This window comes from Dinoponera quadriceps, unplaced genomic scaffold (genome assembly GCF_001313825.1).
Source record: "Dinoponera quadriceps isolate SergipeBrazil2010 unplaced genomic scaffold, ASM131382v1 scaffold558, whole genome shotgun sequence".
Classification (NCBI taxonomy): Eukaryota; Metazoa; Arthropoda; class Insecta; order Hymenoptera; family Formicidae; genus Dinoponera; species Dinoponera quadriceps.
Window position 1 is genome coordinate 810165 of NW_014554665.1, and position 17869 is coordinate 828033.

At 44.1% G+C, this 17869-nt stretch overlaps 5 protein-coding genes across 11 annotated transcripts in view; 3 read left to right on the forward strand and 2 right to left on the reverse strand.

The window, feature by feature from the left end:
* Positions 1-178: 178 nt before the first annotated feature.
* Positions 179-2087, forward strand: LOC106740719. The gene is made up of 4 exons (XM_014612037.1): positions 179-666; positions 865-1074; positions 1196-1326; positions 1447-2087. The coding sequence occupies exons 1-4, from the start codon at positions 342-344 to the stop codon at positions 1579-1581; spliced, it is 801 nt and encodes a 266-aa protein (XP_014467523.1). The 5' UTR covers positions 179-341; the 3' UTR covers positions 1582-2087.
* A 492-nt stretch (positions 2088-2579) lies between these two features.
* Positions 2580-4247, reverse strand: LOC106740668 (eukaryotic translation initiation factor 4E-like; the record flags this gene model as incomplete). The annotated part of the gene is made up of 4 exons (XM_014611932.1): positions 2580-2761; positions 2844-3161; positions 3272-3450; positions 3948-4247. Coding segments are annotated over 4 exons (912 nt in total), but the record flags the coding sequence as incomplete, so codon positions are not given.
* LOC106740717 (uncharacterized protein DDB_G0284459-like) lies at positions 4153-9107 on the forward strand. Of its 4 annotated transcripts, none has more exons than XM_014612035.1 (6): positions 4153-4440; positions 5314-5997; positions 6069-6571; positions 6820-7303; positions 7577-7936; positions 8023-9107. In XM_014612035.1, the coding sequence occupies exons 2-6, from the start codon at positions 5377-5379 to the stop codon at positions 8086-8088; spliced, it is 2034 nt and encodes a 677-aa protein (XP_014467521.1). In that variant the 5' UTR covers positions 4153-4440; positions 5314-5376; the 3' UTR covers positions 8089-9107. The 4 variants fall into 4 exon arrangements, with proteins under 4 accessions (XP_014467521.1, XP_014467522.1, XP_014467520.1 ...); XM_014612036.1 differs by lacking the exon at positions 4153-4440 and adding an exon at positions 4460-4611; XM_014612034.1 differs by lacking the exon at positions 4153-4440 and adding an exon at positions 4640-5090.
* A 646-nt stretch (positions 9108-9753) lies between these two features.
* LOC106740697 (proliferating cell nuclear antigen) lies at positions 9754-12120 on the forward strand. Its single transcript, XM_014611984.1, has 4 exons — positions 9754-10118; positions 10829-10994; positions 11068-11212; positions 11658-12120. The coding sequence occupies exons 1-4, from the start codon at positions 9898-9900 to the stop codon at positions 11909-11911; spliced, it is 786 nt and encodes a 261-aa protein (XP_014467470.1). The 5' UTR covers positions 9754-9897; the 3' UTR covers positions 11912-12120.
* Positions 12121-12592: 472 nt separating this feature from the next.
* Positions 12593-17869, reverse strand: part of LOC106740695 (zinc finger and BTB domain-containing protein 14) — a 7434-nt gene continuing 2157 nt past the window's right edge. Inside the window, exons 1-6 of one of the 4 annotated variants that reach the window (XM_014611978.1) lie at positions 16997-17287; positions 15421-15659; positions 14461-14988; positions 14228-14335; positions 13961-14125; positions 12593-13869 (exon numbers count right to left, since the gene is read on the reverse strand). In XM_014611978.1, the coding sequence (XP_014467464.1) occupies positions 13483-13869; positions 13961-14125; positions 14228-14335; positions 14461-14988; positions 15421-15659; positions 16997-17006 (1437 nt within the window). In that variant the 5' untranslated portion in view covers positions 17007-17287 and the 3' untranslated portion in view covers positions 12593-13482. Of the gene's footprint in view, positions 13870-13960; positions 14126-14227; positions 14336-14460; positions 14989-15420; positions 15660-16143; positions 16166-16996; positions 17288-17869 lie in introns of those variants that run through there. The other 3 variants (XM_014611979.1, XM_014611980.1, XM_014611977.1) reach the window with 3 other exon arrangements.

A 17869-nucleotide genomic window follows, 5' to 3' on the forward strand; every position in this document is an offset into this window, starting at 1 on the left:
GCTGCACTAATTCCGCAGTGCAGCTATGAAAAACAGACTACTAACTGTCGGTTAGAGAATTTCTAGGGTGTCTGGAGAAAATGTTAGGGACAGCCACATCGGCACTTCATAGGTTCGCTTCGTCGTAATTTTGGTGCGTTCCGAAATACGAAAAACAGAAACTGTCGTAATCGTTCTGTGACCGAGTGTACGTCATGTGAACGTCCAAATAGAACGCAGCAGCCATTCTCGTTTTGACATTTGTGCGTATATTTTTTTTTACGAAACGGGTATTCCCTTGTTAATATATTTGATAAAAGGGACGTCTCCAGTACGCATTGATAAGATTACAGAAGAGCGCGATGTTGGAAAGGTATAAGTCACTTCGTCGAGATTTTCTTCAAGTGGCGGAGTCTTCGGTGAACAGTGATATCTTGAATCAATTGAAACGTAATTATGCACATGACGTTGATTCAAGACGCAAATTGAGCAGAGTCAAAGACCTCGGATCGTTTATACGATTGCTGGAGAAACGAGATGTCGTTAGTTGTGACAATATAGAACAATTGCATTTTATACTAAAATATATCGGCAAACTAGAATTTAAGGATAAGCTATTAGAATATGAAAATTGGCTGAAGAGTGCACCATCGTTTCCCTTTTATAAAATGTACCAAAGTGATAATAGTGAGTAGAGTTTGCAATAATTCTTATGAATTAATTAATTCGCATTCAGAAAAGATTTAATGTAGAATTATAATGATAAAAAAGTTTTGTAAAATATGTTTTCTCAGATATGTCTCATGTTAATTAAAATTATAATATGATTTGCCAAATTAGATTGCGATAGTATAATATCGAATCAATAATTTATTTCTATTTAAGTAGCTTCAGCACCACTGCAAATATATAAAAATACATCAGGAAATGTAGCATCACCTTTGGATTCATATCATGCATGTAATGCTGCACATAGTTCACATGAATCAACAGTACAAAACATGAATCTACCATTTAATCATATCGCGCAGAAATCATATTGTTGCAAACAAAAAGAAAAAAGAACGGATAGGGAAAAATCACTGCAACAAGCAGGTAATATTAAATTCTTATTTTAAATTTCAAATATATTCTTATTCAATTTCTTTTTTTTCTTCTCCACTTTCACACAAACATATTTATTTTTATTTTTACCTTATTTATTTTTTTCTTCAAGTATTGCTCCAGGTCAGTGAAAGACTAGGTCGTTCTTGGAGAGATGTAGCTAGACATTTAGGTATTAGAGAATGTGAAATCGATGCTGTGCAAAGTAAATATCATTGCAACTTGAAGGAACAAAGTTTCGAGGTAAACTACAGACCTACATATATAAATATTTTCAAATATATAAAAATTATATAATTGTACATATAAATTACAACTTAAACTTGAAAATTAAATTTGATGTCAAGACATAATTTCTTATAGATCTTGAAGATTTATATATCACAGTCTAATAAAGAGTGTTGGACAATAAATTTAATACGAGCTTTGGACAAAGGAAGGCGCAGAGATCTCAAGGAACTTGTAGAGGATTTAATGGTTGCTCACAAATATGTATGATAAGAATAGTAATCTGTTTTCTCAATTCTTTTCCTAGATCTTGAATCAAGCTTGTATTGTGAATTCTCTCTTATCGATAAAAGTGCATCAAAAAGTAGCTTGGAAACCTGATTGGCTGAGAAGCTATATTTATCGATAAAAGGCATCGATAAAAGGCATTTTTTTATCGATAAAAAAGAATTCAGAATACGGGCTTTTGTATATAGTCGTACATGTGGTATTTTAGTTAAAAATTCCTTGTAAATCATATATATATATACTTTCGTTATCTCTTTATCATATATATGATTATATTTGATTAAGAAAAAAAACTTTGGAATCTAAAATTAACAGAGATTTTAATTAGTTAGAAGTCACAAATGACACTCTGTTAAAGATACCATGCATATATATTTTCCTAATATATATACAAAAAAGCTATAAATGCAATATAGTTAGTTGAACGAGTTTTCAATAACATAAAGAGCTTGTGATTTGGCGGAGCCGCAAATAGAACTATGGATATTGTATTCTGATATTTCATTAAAGAAAAAGTAGGATGTGTGTTGTATAAATAATTCACCAAACGTTCGCAAATTCTCGTAATATATACAAGAGTATCTAATACATGCAAAGATATTACAAGAATTTATTTGCTCAAAGATGAGGTTACACAAACGCATCCAAGCATATAAACTCATCATAATCACACGATCATATCACCAGTCACAGAAGAATACAGTCGTCCGCGCATCATCATTTTCATAAACTATACTTGAACTCCACTCAATATAAGTTTGTATATTACACATGTCAAATTATTAATATCAATAATTTAACTCATTCAGTTTCTCCGCCTAATTTCATTGTTACGGAAAGACAACGATAATGGCGATATGACATGATCTCGAAAATATTTAAATTTCTTCAGTATGATGCAAAACTTATGCTTCAAACAATTAATGTGTATCATTATCCACTAGTTTTTGAGATTAATATCTTACTGGACAATGTAGGGATGATATATATAAATTTTGAGTTTATTTAACATATAAGTATTAAAATAAAAAAGAAAAAGAAAAATATTTAAAGCGTATAGGTATTTTTTGTTTGACTCCCAGCTTTGACCATGGTATCCTTGTGCGCTTGATATCCCATAGACATTTTAGGTGTGATCCTCAATCTTTCCTTCAGTTTGCGGCTGTAAACAAAAAAAAACGTATCAACAAGGATCCGGTGAAAGGATTCGGAAATGTCGCGCCTTACAAGATACCTCAACTCACCCAATTTCCATAACACTATCTTCACTATTTGCGTTCGAGGTCCAAACACCAAGTTTATCTCCTTTTGGCCTAATATTTACTACAGCTCCACATACATCGTCCGAGTACTCGTTGAAGGCTTCCCCGATCATGCAGAGTAAAATTTCTAACCAAAAATTATCTAGATCCGTAGAACGTTGCTTCTTCTCTAGATTTATCAGCCATCGTCCGCCGCATTTATTCTGATCGTCTTCCCACATGGGTCGGATCCCTTGTTTAAACATGCTATAATCACAACCTTGCCTCAATTCGGATGCCGTCTTTATATGGTTGTATAAACTGCAGAAACAAAACATTTTTTTTTTCTTCTCTTCAAATTCTCACAAATCATAAAGACTCCGCCTACCGTAGATGTATCTGCGAGAAAAGAAGATAATAGATATAGTTACCTCCAGAAATCCTCGGCCGTATCGAAGCTCGTTATTTCCCGCTGGCTCTCCTCCCACGGCTTGTTCCTGTCAGGCTCGTAATACCACAGAGTCCAACTGTTCTGCAGCGGATGCTTGATCAGGTATTCGGGCGGAAATTCACCGGAATTCACCGCCTCCGTCTGCTTTCGATCGACTTCCTGCGAGCAACGTTCACGCTATCGGTCTTACGAGGCGACCACGTTGCTGCTTTCGAGAGTCGCCCGAAACGCGTGTCTCGCGTTCAGCTGGTCGTCGCGCATAACCTATACGTCCTCGTGATCCCTCCTCTCCGATTCCCGGCTCCGTCGCGGTATCTCGCGACACGCACGTGTGTTTTCGCGACGTACGAACGGACGAACGGTGCGGAAACGGGACGCATATTTTGTAAACGCCGACCGACGGCCACCGCCATTATTATAGGTATTTTCGCAAACACGGGCGAGATCGTTCGGCAACTTTCGCATTTCTAGGATACTTTCTACGGCACGTCGGAGCGGCGGTCGGTGGGAGGGAAAGAATGTGGAAAGTGTTCGAAAAACGGGAGCATGCTGTTGCGCGAACATCCCCTTTCGTCGTCGGAATCGAAGAGCCATCGGAGCGGTGATCGATCCACGCGGCACAACGATCGTTCTCCCCCATCATCGAAGATACGCACCTCGATTTCCTCCGTGGTGCTCGTAGCCATGTCCCTTCGCTGCGGGCGCTCCAATGGTGTAACCTGCGGCGGCCTCGAAACCGTCACGTTCGGCTCCCCGTCTTCGACTGTCTCTTCGGCTACCTTCGGCAGCGGAGCGCGGCCAGCGCCGCCACGCTTCTTTTTCGTACGACGCGCCTTTTTCGGCCACTTTTCGGGGCCAGATTGCGCTTTGTTCGTTGCAGTTGCAGTCACGACCTTCGAAATGAAATCGCGGTGTTGTTGACTGCGAGCGAGTCGTTGACTGTTCCCGGTGTCGGGTCACCCGCGCACATCCGGAGTGAGAGGAGCCGTCTAACCTATATCCATATGTATTGTTTTGAAAGCGAGCGAAGATAATGAGCGTGTATCGCGATACGCGCGGCGGCGTCGTCGTATCAAAAGAAAAGCATGACAAAACATCGAGGAGTTCGGCCAGGGAGGGAGCTGAGCGCAGCCACGGAAACTCTCGCATGTAAGTTCATCCTCTCGCTCGTCGTCCCGAGTTCGCCGATCAACGCGTGTCGGTTTCCCCTCACAGCCCACGCGAGTTCGATTAAAAACGTCGATCGTCGGACGTTGCTGTCCGGAGGAGAACTCCAGGGAGCAGCGGGGAGGGAACGATAGAACGCGAAGCTCATCGCGCGTAAGTGGAAGATTCGAACGCACGTTCCCGCGTGCGCGGTAAATACGGAACCGTCGTCGTCTCGTCTCGCGATATAAAAGGTCGGAGCGGCGGGGCTCCTCTCCGTTCAGTCCGCCGGCGACAGCCGTTGGAGCGCTCACCTACGACGTCGTGTCCGTCTGGCACGCAGGATCGATAGGTTGAGAAAGAAAGAAACGCCGGCGGACGGAGCGCGCAAAAGGAGAGGGATCGCCGACGAATTGCATAACGCGCTAATTCCGCGACGTATCGCCGCCGCGGGGTCAGGGTCGTTCTTGTTTATTTATTTCCTGCAAAAATCGTCGCGCGCGCGCGACCGAGAAAGAGAGATTGGTATCCCTGTCCACCTACGCGCTGTGTACGATGTGTTTACGTTGTAACTCGGGAAACGCTGCCGCTTCCATGTGAGGAGGACGCGCACCGCACGCCGATATACGTGTCTCTGCAATATGAAGCGCACGGTAATTGTCTCCGGTTTCTCCCCGCACGGGCCTCGCGACGCGCCGCTACTCGCTGACGAAGCGCGCCGCGATAAACAACGGATCGTATTCTAGGTTAACTCGTCAATCGCCCTGATGCGTTATCCTCGTGCTCGTTCGCGGAACCGACGGATCCGCTGCGTTCTCCCCGTTTTAATTCATGACTCTCTCTCTCTCTTCTCCTTCTCTCTCTCTCTCTTCGCAGCTGAAGCTAAAGGCCGAGGAAGACAACAGTGAATGCAAACGGACCTTCGTCAAACAGGAATCAATGAACTACAGCTTCGAGGCATCCTCGTACGCCAATTACTCGTCGTCGAGTACTTCGCCTTCCACCATCGCACAGCCCCTGCCAGGACAGCCGCCTCTGCCCGCTATGCCACCGCCGAGCGGAGTCCCGCCCCAGCCTCACGTATTCGGACCAGTGCCTTCCCAAGTAACCCCAATCTCGACCTGGACACACGCACACAATCCCTGGCACTGGATAGCCACGCAAACGTCCCCCTTACCGTCCCCGACTCCGCGCGAGATCACTAGCACGTTTCAAAGGGAGATGCCTCTAAGAGGTAACTACGTGCGGCGCGAGAGATTCTCTTACAATAGGAACTACATGTACGGCCAGAGGAATAACTTTCATCGTAAAAACAGACGGCCGGCGAGGGTCGGGCAATCGCAGAATCAGTTCGAACAGACCGCGTACTTTAATCCAACGCTGACGAGCGGTCTCGGTTTAGACTGGCAGAGAAATAATTACACCACCACAGCGAATGACGTTATCATAAATCACATGACCGTCCCTCTACCCAATCATCCTATACCTCCTCTCCCAACGGGAATCGTGACGAGCAGGCACGGCGAAGAGACGGAGGACCAGGATGAGAAAATCGCGCCGGTGAGTGTCGTTCGTGCACGATGTTTCATTACGGAAAGCTCTGATCGAGCGTGTCTTTTCTTCTCTTTCAGGAGGAAGTTGTAGTGAAGAAGAATAAGCAGAGGAAACCGATGTCCCAGAGCTATCCCAGCAGACCTTGGAACAGAGAGGACGCGGAGAGAGCCCTTAAGACTGAAAACGAATACAATAAGACGGTGAAAGCGCAGAGCTTGATCATTAAATTCCCCGATCCAGATCTGAACAAGGACATCGTTAGATTGTTTCATTCCGGCATACAAAACATACACTTCCAAAGCCCGAGCGGGCCGAGATATTGTTTCATTCAGATGGCGGAAAATGTAAATATAGACGATGCTATAAAGGAGCTGGAGAAAATTGCGTTTGGCACGGGGCATCTGAAGGTCGAGAGAAAATCGTTGAGGGACGAGGACAACCCGATGCCCGAGGAGATAGATCCTTATACTTTATACATAGGCAATCTGCCCGAGTCCGTTAACGTGAACGAGGTGAAGAGTAAATTTCCGACAGCTACGCGAGTAGATGTGGGATACGCGCAGAAGATGAGGAATACTCGGTGAGTCATTGAGTTGTTGATTACCAATAGCTAATTAGACTGTTCTGTGCGTATCTTTCGGAAGGGAAAGGATCAATGTGTTGGTTCCGTCGGTTCCCAGTTGTAGAATATGCGTAAATCTCACAAATTTCAAGATTCCTGAGATACTTTTGTAAGCTCAATTGGTTCTTTAACTCCGAACATACAAGTATAGATTATCGTCGGACGATTTCATTCTTGTAGCAATATTTCCACATTATTCGTTACAGATACGCTTTCATAAGGTACAATAGCGTAGACGAGTCGATATCAGCTTACAAACAGGCGCACGACCTAATGTGGGACACGAGGAGCATTATCGTTAGATTTAGACGGCAGCGAGGTAACACTTGTCTTCCGGGCGAGCCCAAGCCTAACGTAAAGAAAGTCAAGGAGGAATTTAAGAAGCTCAATAACGCCGCGCAAGTGAAGAAGGAGCAGAAGGCGAATCATGTTGAGCCTAAGCACGGTGTTAAGAAAGCGAAGGAGGACGGGAGTCAGGTGAAGAAGGAGGACAAGATCAATCACGCCGACAAACCGTCGGCAAACAAAGAGACTGACGCGGAGACGCGGTTACAGGATAACTCCAGCAAGGCGCAAATTAGCAAACCGATGTCGCAAGCCCCGGAACAAAACGCTAATTCTCATTCCTCCCCGTTACCAACTTCGATTACATCGGCTAAAACGGTACAGGAACAGCAACAACAACCCTGGGTATGGAATCTTACTTTGGAAGGAGAACCATTTCTGCCTGATATTGGCTGTTTGATACACCATGTTTAACTAAAATTGATTTTATTTACGAACATTTCAATAATCGAGAGAAACAAAATTTACGGTTGAACTCAAACAATATTAAAACATTTATAGATTCTAAAGGCTTTTCAACTGATCATGTGAAACCAATGAAATTCCGAATTTCAAAAAGATAATTTCGGTTGCGCGCTGGTTGTTGCATTTCAGTACACACCAGTCTCGTCTTTTCAGACCTCGCAACCTCCTCAGATACCTTCAGCGTCAGAGGCTCCGCCACCTTGCCCACCGGAGGCAGAAACGTTTCTCGCCGAAACGGTAATACTAACCGAAATCAAAGAGGAACCGGTAGATTACGATGAGATGGATATGTCGTGTAACATGCAGTCGGACGATGACGACGATGACGACGACGATGACGATGACGACGACGATGACGATGACGATGATGACGACGAGCCGGATGATTCTGATGATGATGAGGACTTTGAACAGGATGACGAGGGTGAAGATATCGACGATGACGGGAATATAACATTCAATGATAAGCCGCAAGATAAGGTAGCGCAAAATGACAAGGATGAACCGACCGATGTGAGTATGCATATCGCGTTAATAAATTTATATTTACTTAAAATCGATTATGTATATGTCTGATATGTGACATTCTTTTGTTTCAGCATCTCGACGAAATGTTCAGCGAGTTGGAGAATATGACCGGTGATATTGGTTTCTTGAAGAATTAAACGAGAGAGATTACCGCGTTGCAATATTCGTAATCACGCCGCTCCCCCCTGAAAAGTTGTCTCATACTTAATGTGTACATATTAGGTGTAGTTATTATGTAACGTAACGAATAAGACTGCATGTATTTAAATATTATATAGTGTAAGCATTATTCTAATTAAGGCTCTTGTCTGCAATTTATCTCATCGCTGAGTTGAAGTTGAATCGTGCCGTCAAAAGCGAGAAATCACGCCATTCTTTTTTTCGCTTATATCGAAATCAATTGGTTTTGTCGCATGTCATTCGCACTTGTTAGTATAATATTGGACACCGATACTCTTTCTGGTTTATGTAGCAAATCTTATACAACCAACGTTGGACAACAAAACAGAAAGTGTCTTTTATGTTTCACAGTCTATGCCAATACCTATAAAATTTTTATATTACCAGAACATCACAGGCGCGCGCTATTGGATATAATAACAATATTTTAGTTGATGCAGCCCTCCAAAAGATGTGTTTTAGAATTAAGTACTGACAAATATTATACATTAGAAATGTGCATTAGACGAAAAACCATCCATTTTACTCATTCACTTAATTCGTTTTATACATATACATCTTAATAAGCAGTTGTGTGTGTGTATATATATACACACATTAAAAAAAAAATATATATATATATATCAATTTATAATTTTTAAGGAAATCAAACGATATAGTTACGTAATATTAACGAAAAATATAATTGTAATCAACGTCGCCTTCTCTGCCTTGCATTTTTCTGTTTTCTCTCACTACTTTTTTCTTTTTTCTCGCATTCTTTTGTTCATCTTCATTCTATATTTCTCTCCTTTTCTCACTTTTTTTCCATTATATAATTCATCCTCCTACTGTTCTTGCCACTTACCAATTTGGGAGTCTTAAGCATTTTGTAATTATTGTTTCCAATAAACTTGAATATAAGGCTTAGATGCGTTTATGTAAACCAGGAATGATGTAATAAGCTATTGTATCATTAAAATTATTATTTTATGTATTCTTTGTAGTAATCAATCTGTGTTGATTTGATTTTTATTTTATTCGATATCTTCTTTCGATAATGAGGTCTACGAACAACTCACGGAGCCGAGCAAACGGTTATTATTGCGTGCGTCTGAAGCTCCTAGTTCTAAATACAAATTCACAAATCAATGTCAATTATAATTAGCGAATTAGAGAGAGAGAGAGAGAGAGAGAGAGAGAGAGAACCTTGTCATATATTGCAGAAATATAAACATTTATTATCCTATAAGCAACTCATGTGCTACACAACAGTGAATTAAAAAGAAAAAATTTCGTTTTTTTTTACGTACTGCATCGTAAATCACAAACAGAGATTCGTCTTGTCCATCGTGTTATGCATTTTCCACTCTCGAGATAGATATTTTAACGGGCACTAAAGGGAAAAGGAAGAAGTAGAATTGAAAGGAAATGCATGCCAGGTAGAAGAAATGTTCAAAAGATCTCTTAAAGACGTCTGAAAGATATCTAAAAAAAAAATAAAACGCCTTTTGGATGCCTTTAAGACATCTCTTACAGGCATTTGTTCTGTCTGAATATGGATTTATCTCCACGATGTTTGAACACCGGATGCGCCTTTGACAGTTCACGAGCGCCATCTACTTCCGCTCCGATCGCAACGTTCGCCAGAGCGCGGGCAATGCACCATCCGAAAAAGAAGCCGTGAGTATACTTGTTGCATCGCTTCGCGCTAGCATAGACCCGGTTTTCTCGTCCACCGATTTCCTCGAAATTGTCAAATTGGTCAACATACGTCAGACGGCACGATGTTCGAGGCACGTTTGGTGCAAAGCGCGATCCTGAAGAAGGTGTTGGACGCGGTGAAAGATCTTTTGACTGAAGCTACGTTCGAATGTTCCGACTCGGGAATTCAGGTTCAGGCGATGGACAGTGCGCACGTCTCGTTGGTCTCCTTAAATCTCAGGAGTGACGGTTTCGACAAGTACCGTTGCGATCGGAACCTCTCGATGGGCATGAGCATCAGTTGGTGAGTCTAAAGAAGCTTCTCACCGATTTCGAGGTTATGCGCTCCGAGACGGTCGAGGAAGCGTTCGAACAAAGAACGCATGGGATCTGTGTTCTCTGTAGTTTGCACTTTCTGCACTTTTTAAAAAGCACAGAACAAAGCGTTTGTACTTTACAGAAAGAAGGATTTATATCCATTTAGTTTTTGCATATAAACATTTCTTAGAATTTGTTAGGTCTACCGGAAAATTCTGTCCGATAAGGACAGTTTTCCGCCTCCAAAGATGAGTTATTCTACAGAAATGGAATCCACAAATTACCATCACACTAGGAAGAAGTCATTAGTAACGATGGGAATTATATTGTTCAGTAAATATTAATTAATGTATTATTTTCTTTTAATTTGAAAACGGACAGAACTTTCCGGTAGACCTAATTATTAAGCGTTTCGAAATCCCTTTGACACACCCCGAGAGTTCAATCATTATTCTCTTGTCAGCAACATATTAATTATTATCGTTAACTAATGTGTTGTAGAAGTATCATAAATTTTTATATTTCTGTGACTGAACATTGGTCGTGCGGTATGTGTATACTTAGAATTTGAAGAAAAAGAAAATAACGGGGAAATATGGAAAATATTATTAGAAAAATAATTCTAGAGAGACTAATCAATCCTTGGCTAAATCATTGAAGTAATTTGGATGACAAACAATATTTTGTGTTTTTCAGCATGTCAAAGATTCTGCGATGCGCCGGTGCAGAAGACACAGTGACTCTGAGAGCATGGGACAATCCTGAGTCTATTACTTTTATATTTGAGTCGCCTAACAAGGACAAGCTCGCCGAATATGAGATGAAACTTATTAACATGGATCAAGAGCACCTTGGCATACCTGTAAAGCCCTTTTTATACAAAAATAATCTCACTCCAATTATACAAGTGCTCATATTTAATCATTTTTATTTAGGAAACGTCGTACTCGTGTGTAATCAAAATGCCGTCTGGAGAATTTTCACGCATATGCAGAGATCTAAGCCAGTTCGGGGAATCCATAACTTTCGCTTGCAGCAAGGAAGGAATAAAGTTCAGTGCCTCCGGTGATTATGGCTCGGGTAAGTTTTCTCACGTCTTTTAGGAATCAATACAAGTAGGTAACGACACAGCATACCTTCTGTATCGCATCTACTTACGTTTTTGTTGCAATCTACAGTCCCCTTAACCATTTTCTCATGCTGAAATTGACTGGATAATGTAATTTCAAATAGTCTAATATATTGTTGAAACGTTTATCTTCTGGTCTTTTGAGCAAAGGTCGAGTCTTGTGTATATACTTTCTTTTGTTTACACTTTCATCCTTGATAAGGGCGTATTCTGCCTCTGTCTATAACTAAACACAAGCAATGTAAGATATGTTCGAGGCATTGATGTACACAGAGATTTATATAGTTGATTTAAGAATTTTGAGATTCGTATTACGCTTGTAATTAATGCAATATATATGTACATGTATGTAATTATTATATAAATGTTATATGTATTGCTTCTTTCCGTTTGCAGCTAATATCAAATTAGTGCAGAATACGGACGCGGATAAGGAGGAAGAAGCAGTAGTAATTGACATGCAAGAACCGTTGAAATTAACATTCGCTTGCCGTTACTTGAATTGTTTCGTGAAAGCCGGCCCTCTATGTAATCAAGTTCAACTGTCTATGTCCGATGATGTTCCTTTAGTATGCGAATACAAGATCGGCGATATTGGACATATCAAGTATTATCTGGCGCCTAAAATCGACGACGAGGAAGAAAATTGAGAGAACGGCCGGGCGTGAATTGATGAGCGCGAGCGGTGACGTGGCAGACAGCGCATCGGTCTGCTTAGAGATTCCGGGTTCAATTCCCGGCGGACAAATTTTTTCATACGCTTCCTCTTCGGTGGTCCGGAACCACCAAGAGTATCTTCCATGTCATGGAAAAACTTCTGTGACATTATTTGAAATAAAATTTTGTCTAATGCTTCTAATATCGCCATATTTATTTTGTTCGAAGAAAAGATCGGTTTGACACTGTAATCCCAAGAAGAGAGAGAATTGCCATACATTCATATATATTCTGATAAGAAAATCAAGTATCCCGATATGTTCGTATTTGAGGTACAAGTAAGGCAAAGTTAAGAGAGTACTTTTAAGGTAATATATTACTTTAATTTTACATTTAAAAGTCATTTGGCTCGTCACAGTGCTAGCGCAATGCAGAATTGACACTAAAATTCATAGGTAGAATGACACGATGATTAGTATAGCAAAATGGTGTCATCCTCTTATATAATCAATATTCACATTGTTACTGTTCCAGAGACTGTGACAGTATTTTGATAATATCGCATTGTTTTCTCTTTTATATATAAGAAGAACTCAATATATTTCCAAAAAATTTGATAAATTCTGAATTATATATTACTCTTATATATATATATATATATATATATATACCCTAGCCTAATCGAAATTCCAAATTTTTGCTTAATGCAAATATCTTATTTCTTATACGTATTTGTGTATAAGCTACTTTAATATAAAAATACATAATTAACTTACGAGCTGAGGGAATAAAAGGGCTATCATGGATGGAATAGCCTAGAAGTATACAGTTAAATCTTAAATAGTTTGGATTTCGTATAATCGCTAAATAATTAAGTCAATAATTATAATTAATCGCGTTAAATATTGATTTATACTATAGAATTATTTTTTTACACGCAAGCACTCCTCGACAGATCTCTAGAAGTAGTTAAGTTACTCAGCGTTTGTCTTTCATACTCCAACGAAACTTCCACATAAAACAAGTAACATTCTTTATATGCGTGCACACTACATTAAAGAGGAGGAGGAAAAAAAAGAAGATCCGACGAAACGAGACATTTTGGCAATATTAGTCAGCCTCTTTGGTATTAAAACCCTGATATTGCTTTCTGGTTTTTTAAACTCAAGGATCGAAAGTCACTAACGAGAGGAGCTCTATTATATTTTATACATCGTTAAAATGAGGAGATTATCGTATAAAGAACGCGATTACTACTCTTTAGAAAAAATAGTTTGTATAGATTTCTCTCCAAAATGCATATTGTGAAGTTTTTAAGATGCGCTCAGCATTTATCAGTGGAGGCTCACACAGACCTCGACGCTTCGTTCGTTCATCACGTGAAACCGATTTGGCATCCGAATACGTTATACAGTATAGATACGCGGTCAGTCTACAGACATAATATTGAATTTACAGAACGACGATACTGTACGATATCTCTCTCTCTCTCTCTCTCTCTCTCCACGACTGAGCCATGCAAACAGAAACATACACGCGCCGGAAAGAAATGTGAGGAGGGGACTTAAGCATTCGTGCTACCGTTACTCCCGTACAAGCTAGGATGTACGTATTTGTCATGCAGTGTCCTTAGGTGCCTCAGCAAATTGCTTTTTACGTTGAAGCCTTTTTTACAGTAGGAACAGAGGAATGGCTTTTCTCCTGTATGCGTTCTCTGGTGGATGACCATCGAGGCGTGGCTCGGGAATTCCTTTTGACATATGTTGCATAACTTTTGGTGACTGTGAACCCTCTTCGGCTTAGGGGGCGCCGAATTGTTCATCAAGGCCAGCTGCTCCTCCGTGTGTTCCGTTTGTATATGACGTACCCATTCCTGCGGCGTGGAGTACATATTACCGCACAGATCGCACTTCAACGGCGGGAAGTCTTTGCTCTCGTCGTTTACGTCGTCCTGAAAACGTGCCTTCTCGTTTCAAGGCGTGTCTGTCGTCTCGTATCACTGTTATCATTCGTGTCGTATCACGGAACAAACGTGTGCGTACCTTCCGTTTCTTCCTCCGATTCTCGGTCATGTCGGCGTGCGTGAATTCTATGTGCCTCACCCAATCCGACGGCCTGTTAAACGTTTGACTGCACATGTCGCATGTTAGTGGTGTATACTCCTCCTCCTCCATTTCTCCATCCTCGTCCGCACTGTGCACGATTTCCTGCGGGTAGAAGAATAAGAATAAAACTTGTTGTTACTCGCTTGATCTTTGCTGCTGTTAGGAAACGATCGGACGATTCGTTGTTGTACTTGTTTCACGTACCGGTTTGATGTCGATCTCATGGTCTATCGTGAGCGATTCCGACGGATCGATCGTCTCTTCCCAATCGATCGGCTCGTCCTTCACTAACAGATCCAGATTCAGCTCGGTCTGGAAGAAAGAGAAGGGGCAGGGGGGCAGGGGGGGAAGAGCGTTAGCTTTACCTTTAGTCGGAAGTTCCACTTTTATTATTCCCGTTATTATTTCTGATCTAAATCTAGAGAAAACTGCCTCACGTTTTCGCCACCTTCGCTTTTCGTCTTGTTCGACTCGACGTCGCTGCTGACAGCCTTCTTCTTCTTGCCGTTCGCCTCGACGTTCTCCTTGTTCTTGTTCTGCTCGTTACTTTTGTTCTCCTCCAGGACCTTCTTCGTCGAGTCGGAAGACTCGTTCACCTTCTCGTCGCTGATTTTCTCGCTGCTCTTCCTCTCGACCGGCTTCTGAGGCTGTACGTTATTTTGAGCCGCGGCCGCTTGTTGCGCATTCTCTACCACCTTCTCCTGGGTCTGTTGCATCAGCTTAATCTTTTGTATCTGCCCGGTCAACTGCGACGGCTCCCTCTTGTCGCGCTCGATCTTCTGGTTGTTCGACTGTATGTTCTCCTTCTTGCTGCCGGTATTCGATCGCCACAGTCCGCGCACACGCAGGATATCGCCGGCTTTTAACACTCCCTCCAGTTGATCGTTCGCCACGGTCGCCTCCCCGCTGTACATGTATTGTATCAGGATCTTCAGCGTGCGGTATCCGATCTCGGTGGGCAACACCTGCAGGGGCACACAGGAATTCAGGTGTCGAATTTCGCGGTAACGTGACGCAAAGAGAGGAACGGCGGTATCTCGGATAACGCGGAGAACTAAGAAAATTCCTCAAATATACGTTAATCATAGATCTTACATTTAAGACCGTCTTGAGTTTCATCGTCGGGTGTATCGTAGCCAATGAAATTTATATATGATCCGATGGCGCCTGAAGATAAACTCACGACGATCTTAAATACAAGATCCGACCGTAGTCGGTATTTACAGTCAGATTATATATTTAATTTTATTTATCAGTAACCGAGTATTCAGTACTCAACTTGAGATTTACAAGTTACCGACTTTTCTGACGACGACAGATAATAACAACGCCCGGAGCTAACCGTATTACACTCGGTTACTGAAAGACCCGGGGTGGTCGAAACCGAAAGTACCAACCACGATTATCGGAGCATTGGTGTTCGCGCCGAAGTGGCATGTCTGGAAAATGTGACTGAGGTACGACGAGCAGGCCGCCAGGACGAATCGGTGAGCGGCCACGTGCCGGCCGCAGGACGTAGCCAGCAAGACGTCAGCGAAGGACTCCGAGTGGAGCAGCGTCGCCACCGAGCTGTGCAGATGCTCTCCATAGCTGTGCCACTTGAGCTGATAGTCCGACGCTGCGATGGCCATTTTTTCTGAATCAAACGAAATCGACGTCTGCGATTACCAAACACGGCGCGTACGAGAGTCGCGCGACAGCAACGTCGTCGTCATCGTCGGCGCTGCGCATTTAGCGCCGAGCGCGGTCGGTGCGGGTTGTCTTGTTAATCGGACGGGTCGGGAAGATTGAATCGGCGATCGCGCTTCTACAGAAAGAGAGAGAGAGAGAGAGAGAGAACCGGCGACGAATCGGCGGAAACGTTTCACGTGTCAACATTCCCGTGTCATCGGCGCGATCCGATGGAGATTACCCCGGCACCGGGTTATATACCGCGCGACACCAGCATTCTCCCATTTTCATCGCTGCTCCGTCTTGCGCACTTCTATCTATATCGATCTATCGCCCCGCGCGCGCGAGCAGCGATTGCGGATAATTATCTGCAAAGGCGGTCGCGCGCGACGGCGAGCTACGCTCTCTCTTTCTCTCTCACCCGGTCGCCCCGGCTTTCACGAGCTTACGATCGCACGATCTTGCGAGGAGGCGATCTAGAACGGAGCGGGCGGAGGATGGATTTTAGCCAGGTGGATCCACGCGGAGACAGAGGCCGACAGAGAGAGAGAGAGAGAGAAAGGGGGGAGGGAAGTAGAGAGAGAGAGAGAGAGAGAAGCGCTCCCTCTGGCCGATCGTTAGCCCTCCATTCCGGGGACGAGCTGTCAAATGTTTCCTTGGTCACGCGTTCGAGGCGATATACTCCGTCGTCGTCCTCGCGGCCCGCCCGTACACACAAAGATCAATGTGGCGTTGCGATAAGTCGCAACGTGTGATAACTCGCGCGCCGATCACTCCCGCCGACTCGCCGATCTCGCGCTATCTCGCCGCGCGCTTTCGTTAATCGAGCTCGCCCGGGGGACTCGGGATGCGTGCCAAACGTCACCCCGAGTCGGGAAAATCACCCGCTGCTGCCGACGAGCAAGTCGACACCCTTCATCCGCACCCTTCCTCTTTTTCTCTTTCTCTCTTCACCGACGTCGAGCTCGCGCGCTTCGTCGTTGATTCTCCCCTTGACTCTCACGGTGGTAGCTTTTTCTATGTTCAGGGCGCGAGTTGACACGCCGGGTTAGGGCGGAACACTCCGGGTTACTCTCTCTCTCTCTCTCTCTCTCTGTACGAGGATCCACACTGAGTCCACACGCTCGCCCGAGGACCGATCTCGCGATCACATGCTCTCTCTCTCTCTCTCTCTCTCTCTTATCTCTCGTCGTCTCGTGAGACGCTCGTGAATCATCATCATCGTCATCGCGACGAACGGCGGATGTGCACGCGCGAGAGAAAGCTGTCTCTTCCCCTGTCTTCCTTCACGAGCCGATTTACCTGAGAACATCGGCGCACTCGATGACGTTGCTACGAGGACCCACACGATTGCGTATTCGTAGGCGCGATTTCGCGAGCCGATCGGCCCGATCGCGACGAATCGAGATGACAATGAGACAAGGAGAAACGGCTACTACGTCGGCTACGGCGAGGCTGCGTGCGAGAAGCGCGGCGTATCTCGCGCGCGTCGTCGGTGTTTTGAAAGGCGCTTCGCGCGGACACGGGGCACGGGGCAGATACGAGCATCGAACGAACCGCCGCGTAGGGGCCTAAAAATCGATATTTCGGTCTTTGCTCCATCCTCTCCGGCGCGGCGCGGCGCGGCCGTGCTGGCTCGCCGGCTCTCGCCGGCTAGGTAGGTAGGTAGGTAGGTAGGGTATGCCCCCCTGTTCATCATCGATTTTCCCGGCTACCAATCGCACGCATCCATTTATCGCATCGATCGTCCGAGCTGATTTCAGCGTTTGCGTCCGTAGCGCGCGTCCATCCGCCCGCTCCGCGATTCATGCACCCTCCCGATCCCCCCCTCTGTCCACCCCCCTCCCGCGCCTCCTACCTACCTTCCTACCTACCTACCCTGCACACCCCACCGCCGGGTACCCTTTCGCGCCTCACCCGTCCCGCGACTCTACCCCCTCGTCGAGGCGACCCTCGCCGCCGGCTGTACCTTCGACGAGCCGTAGAGACACACAGACGGCTCCCGCCGCCGCGCGAGAGAATCGTCGTCGAGAGGGAAGCTCGCGGATCGACCGGATCGTTCGTTTTCCCACTTCGATATGCCTGTTGACAACCCGTCCGAGGAACCGCAGAGAACTCTCGCTCGACGACGCTTCCTCGCACCGTCCCCGCTGAGAAGCCTCCCCCCCCCCCCCC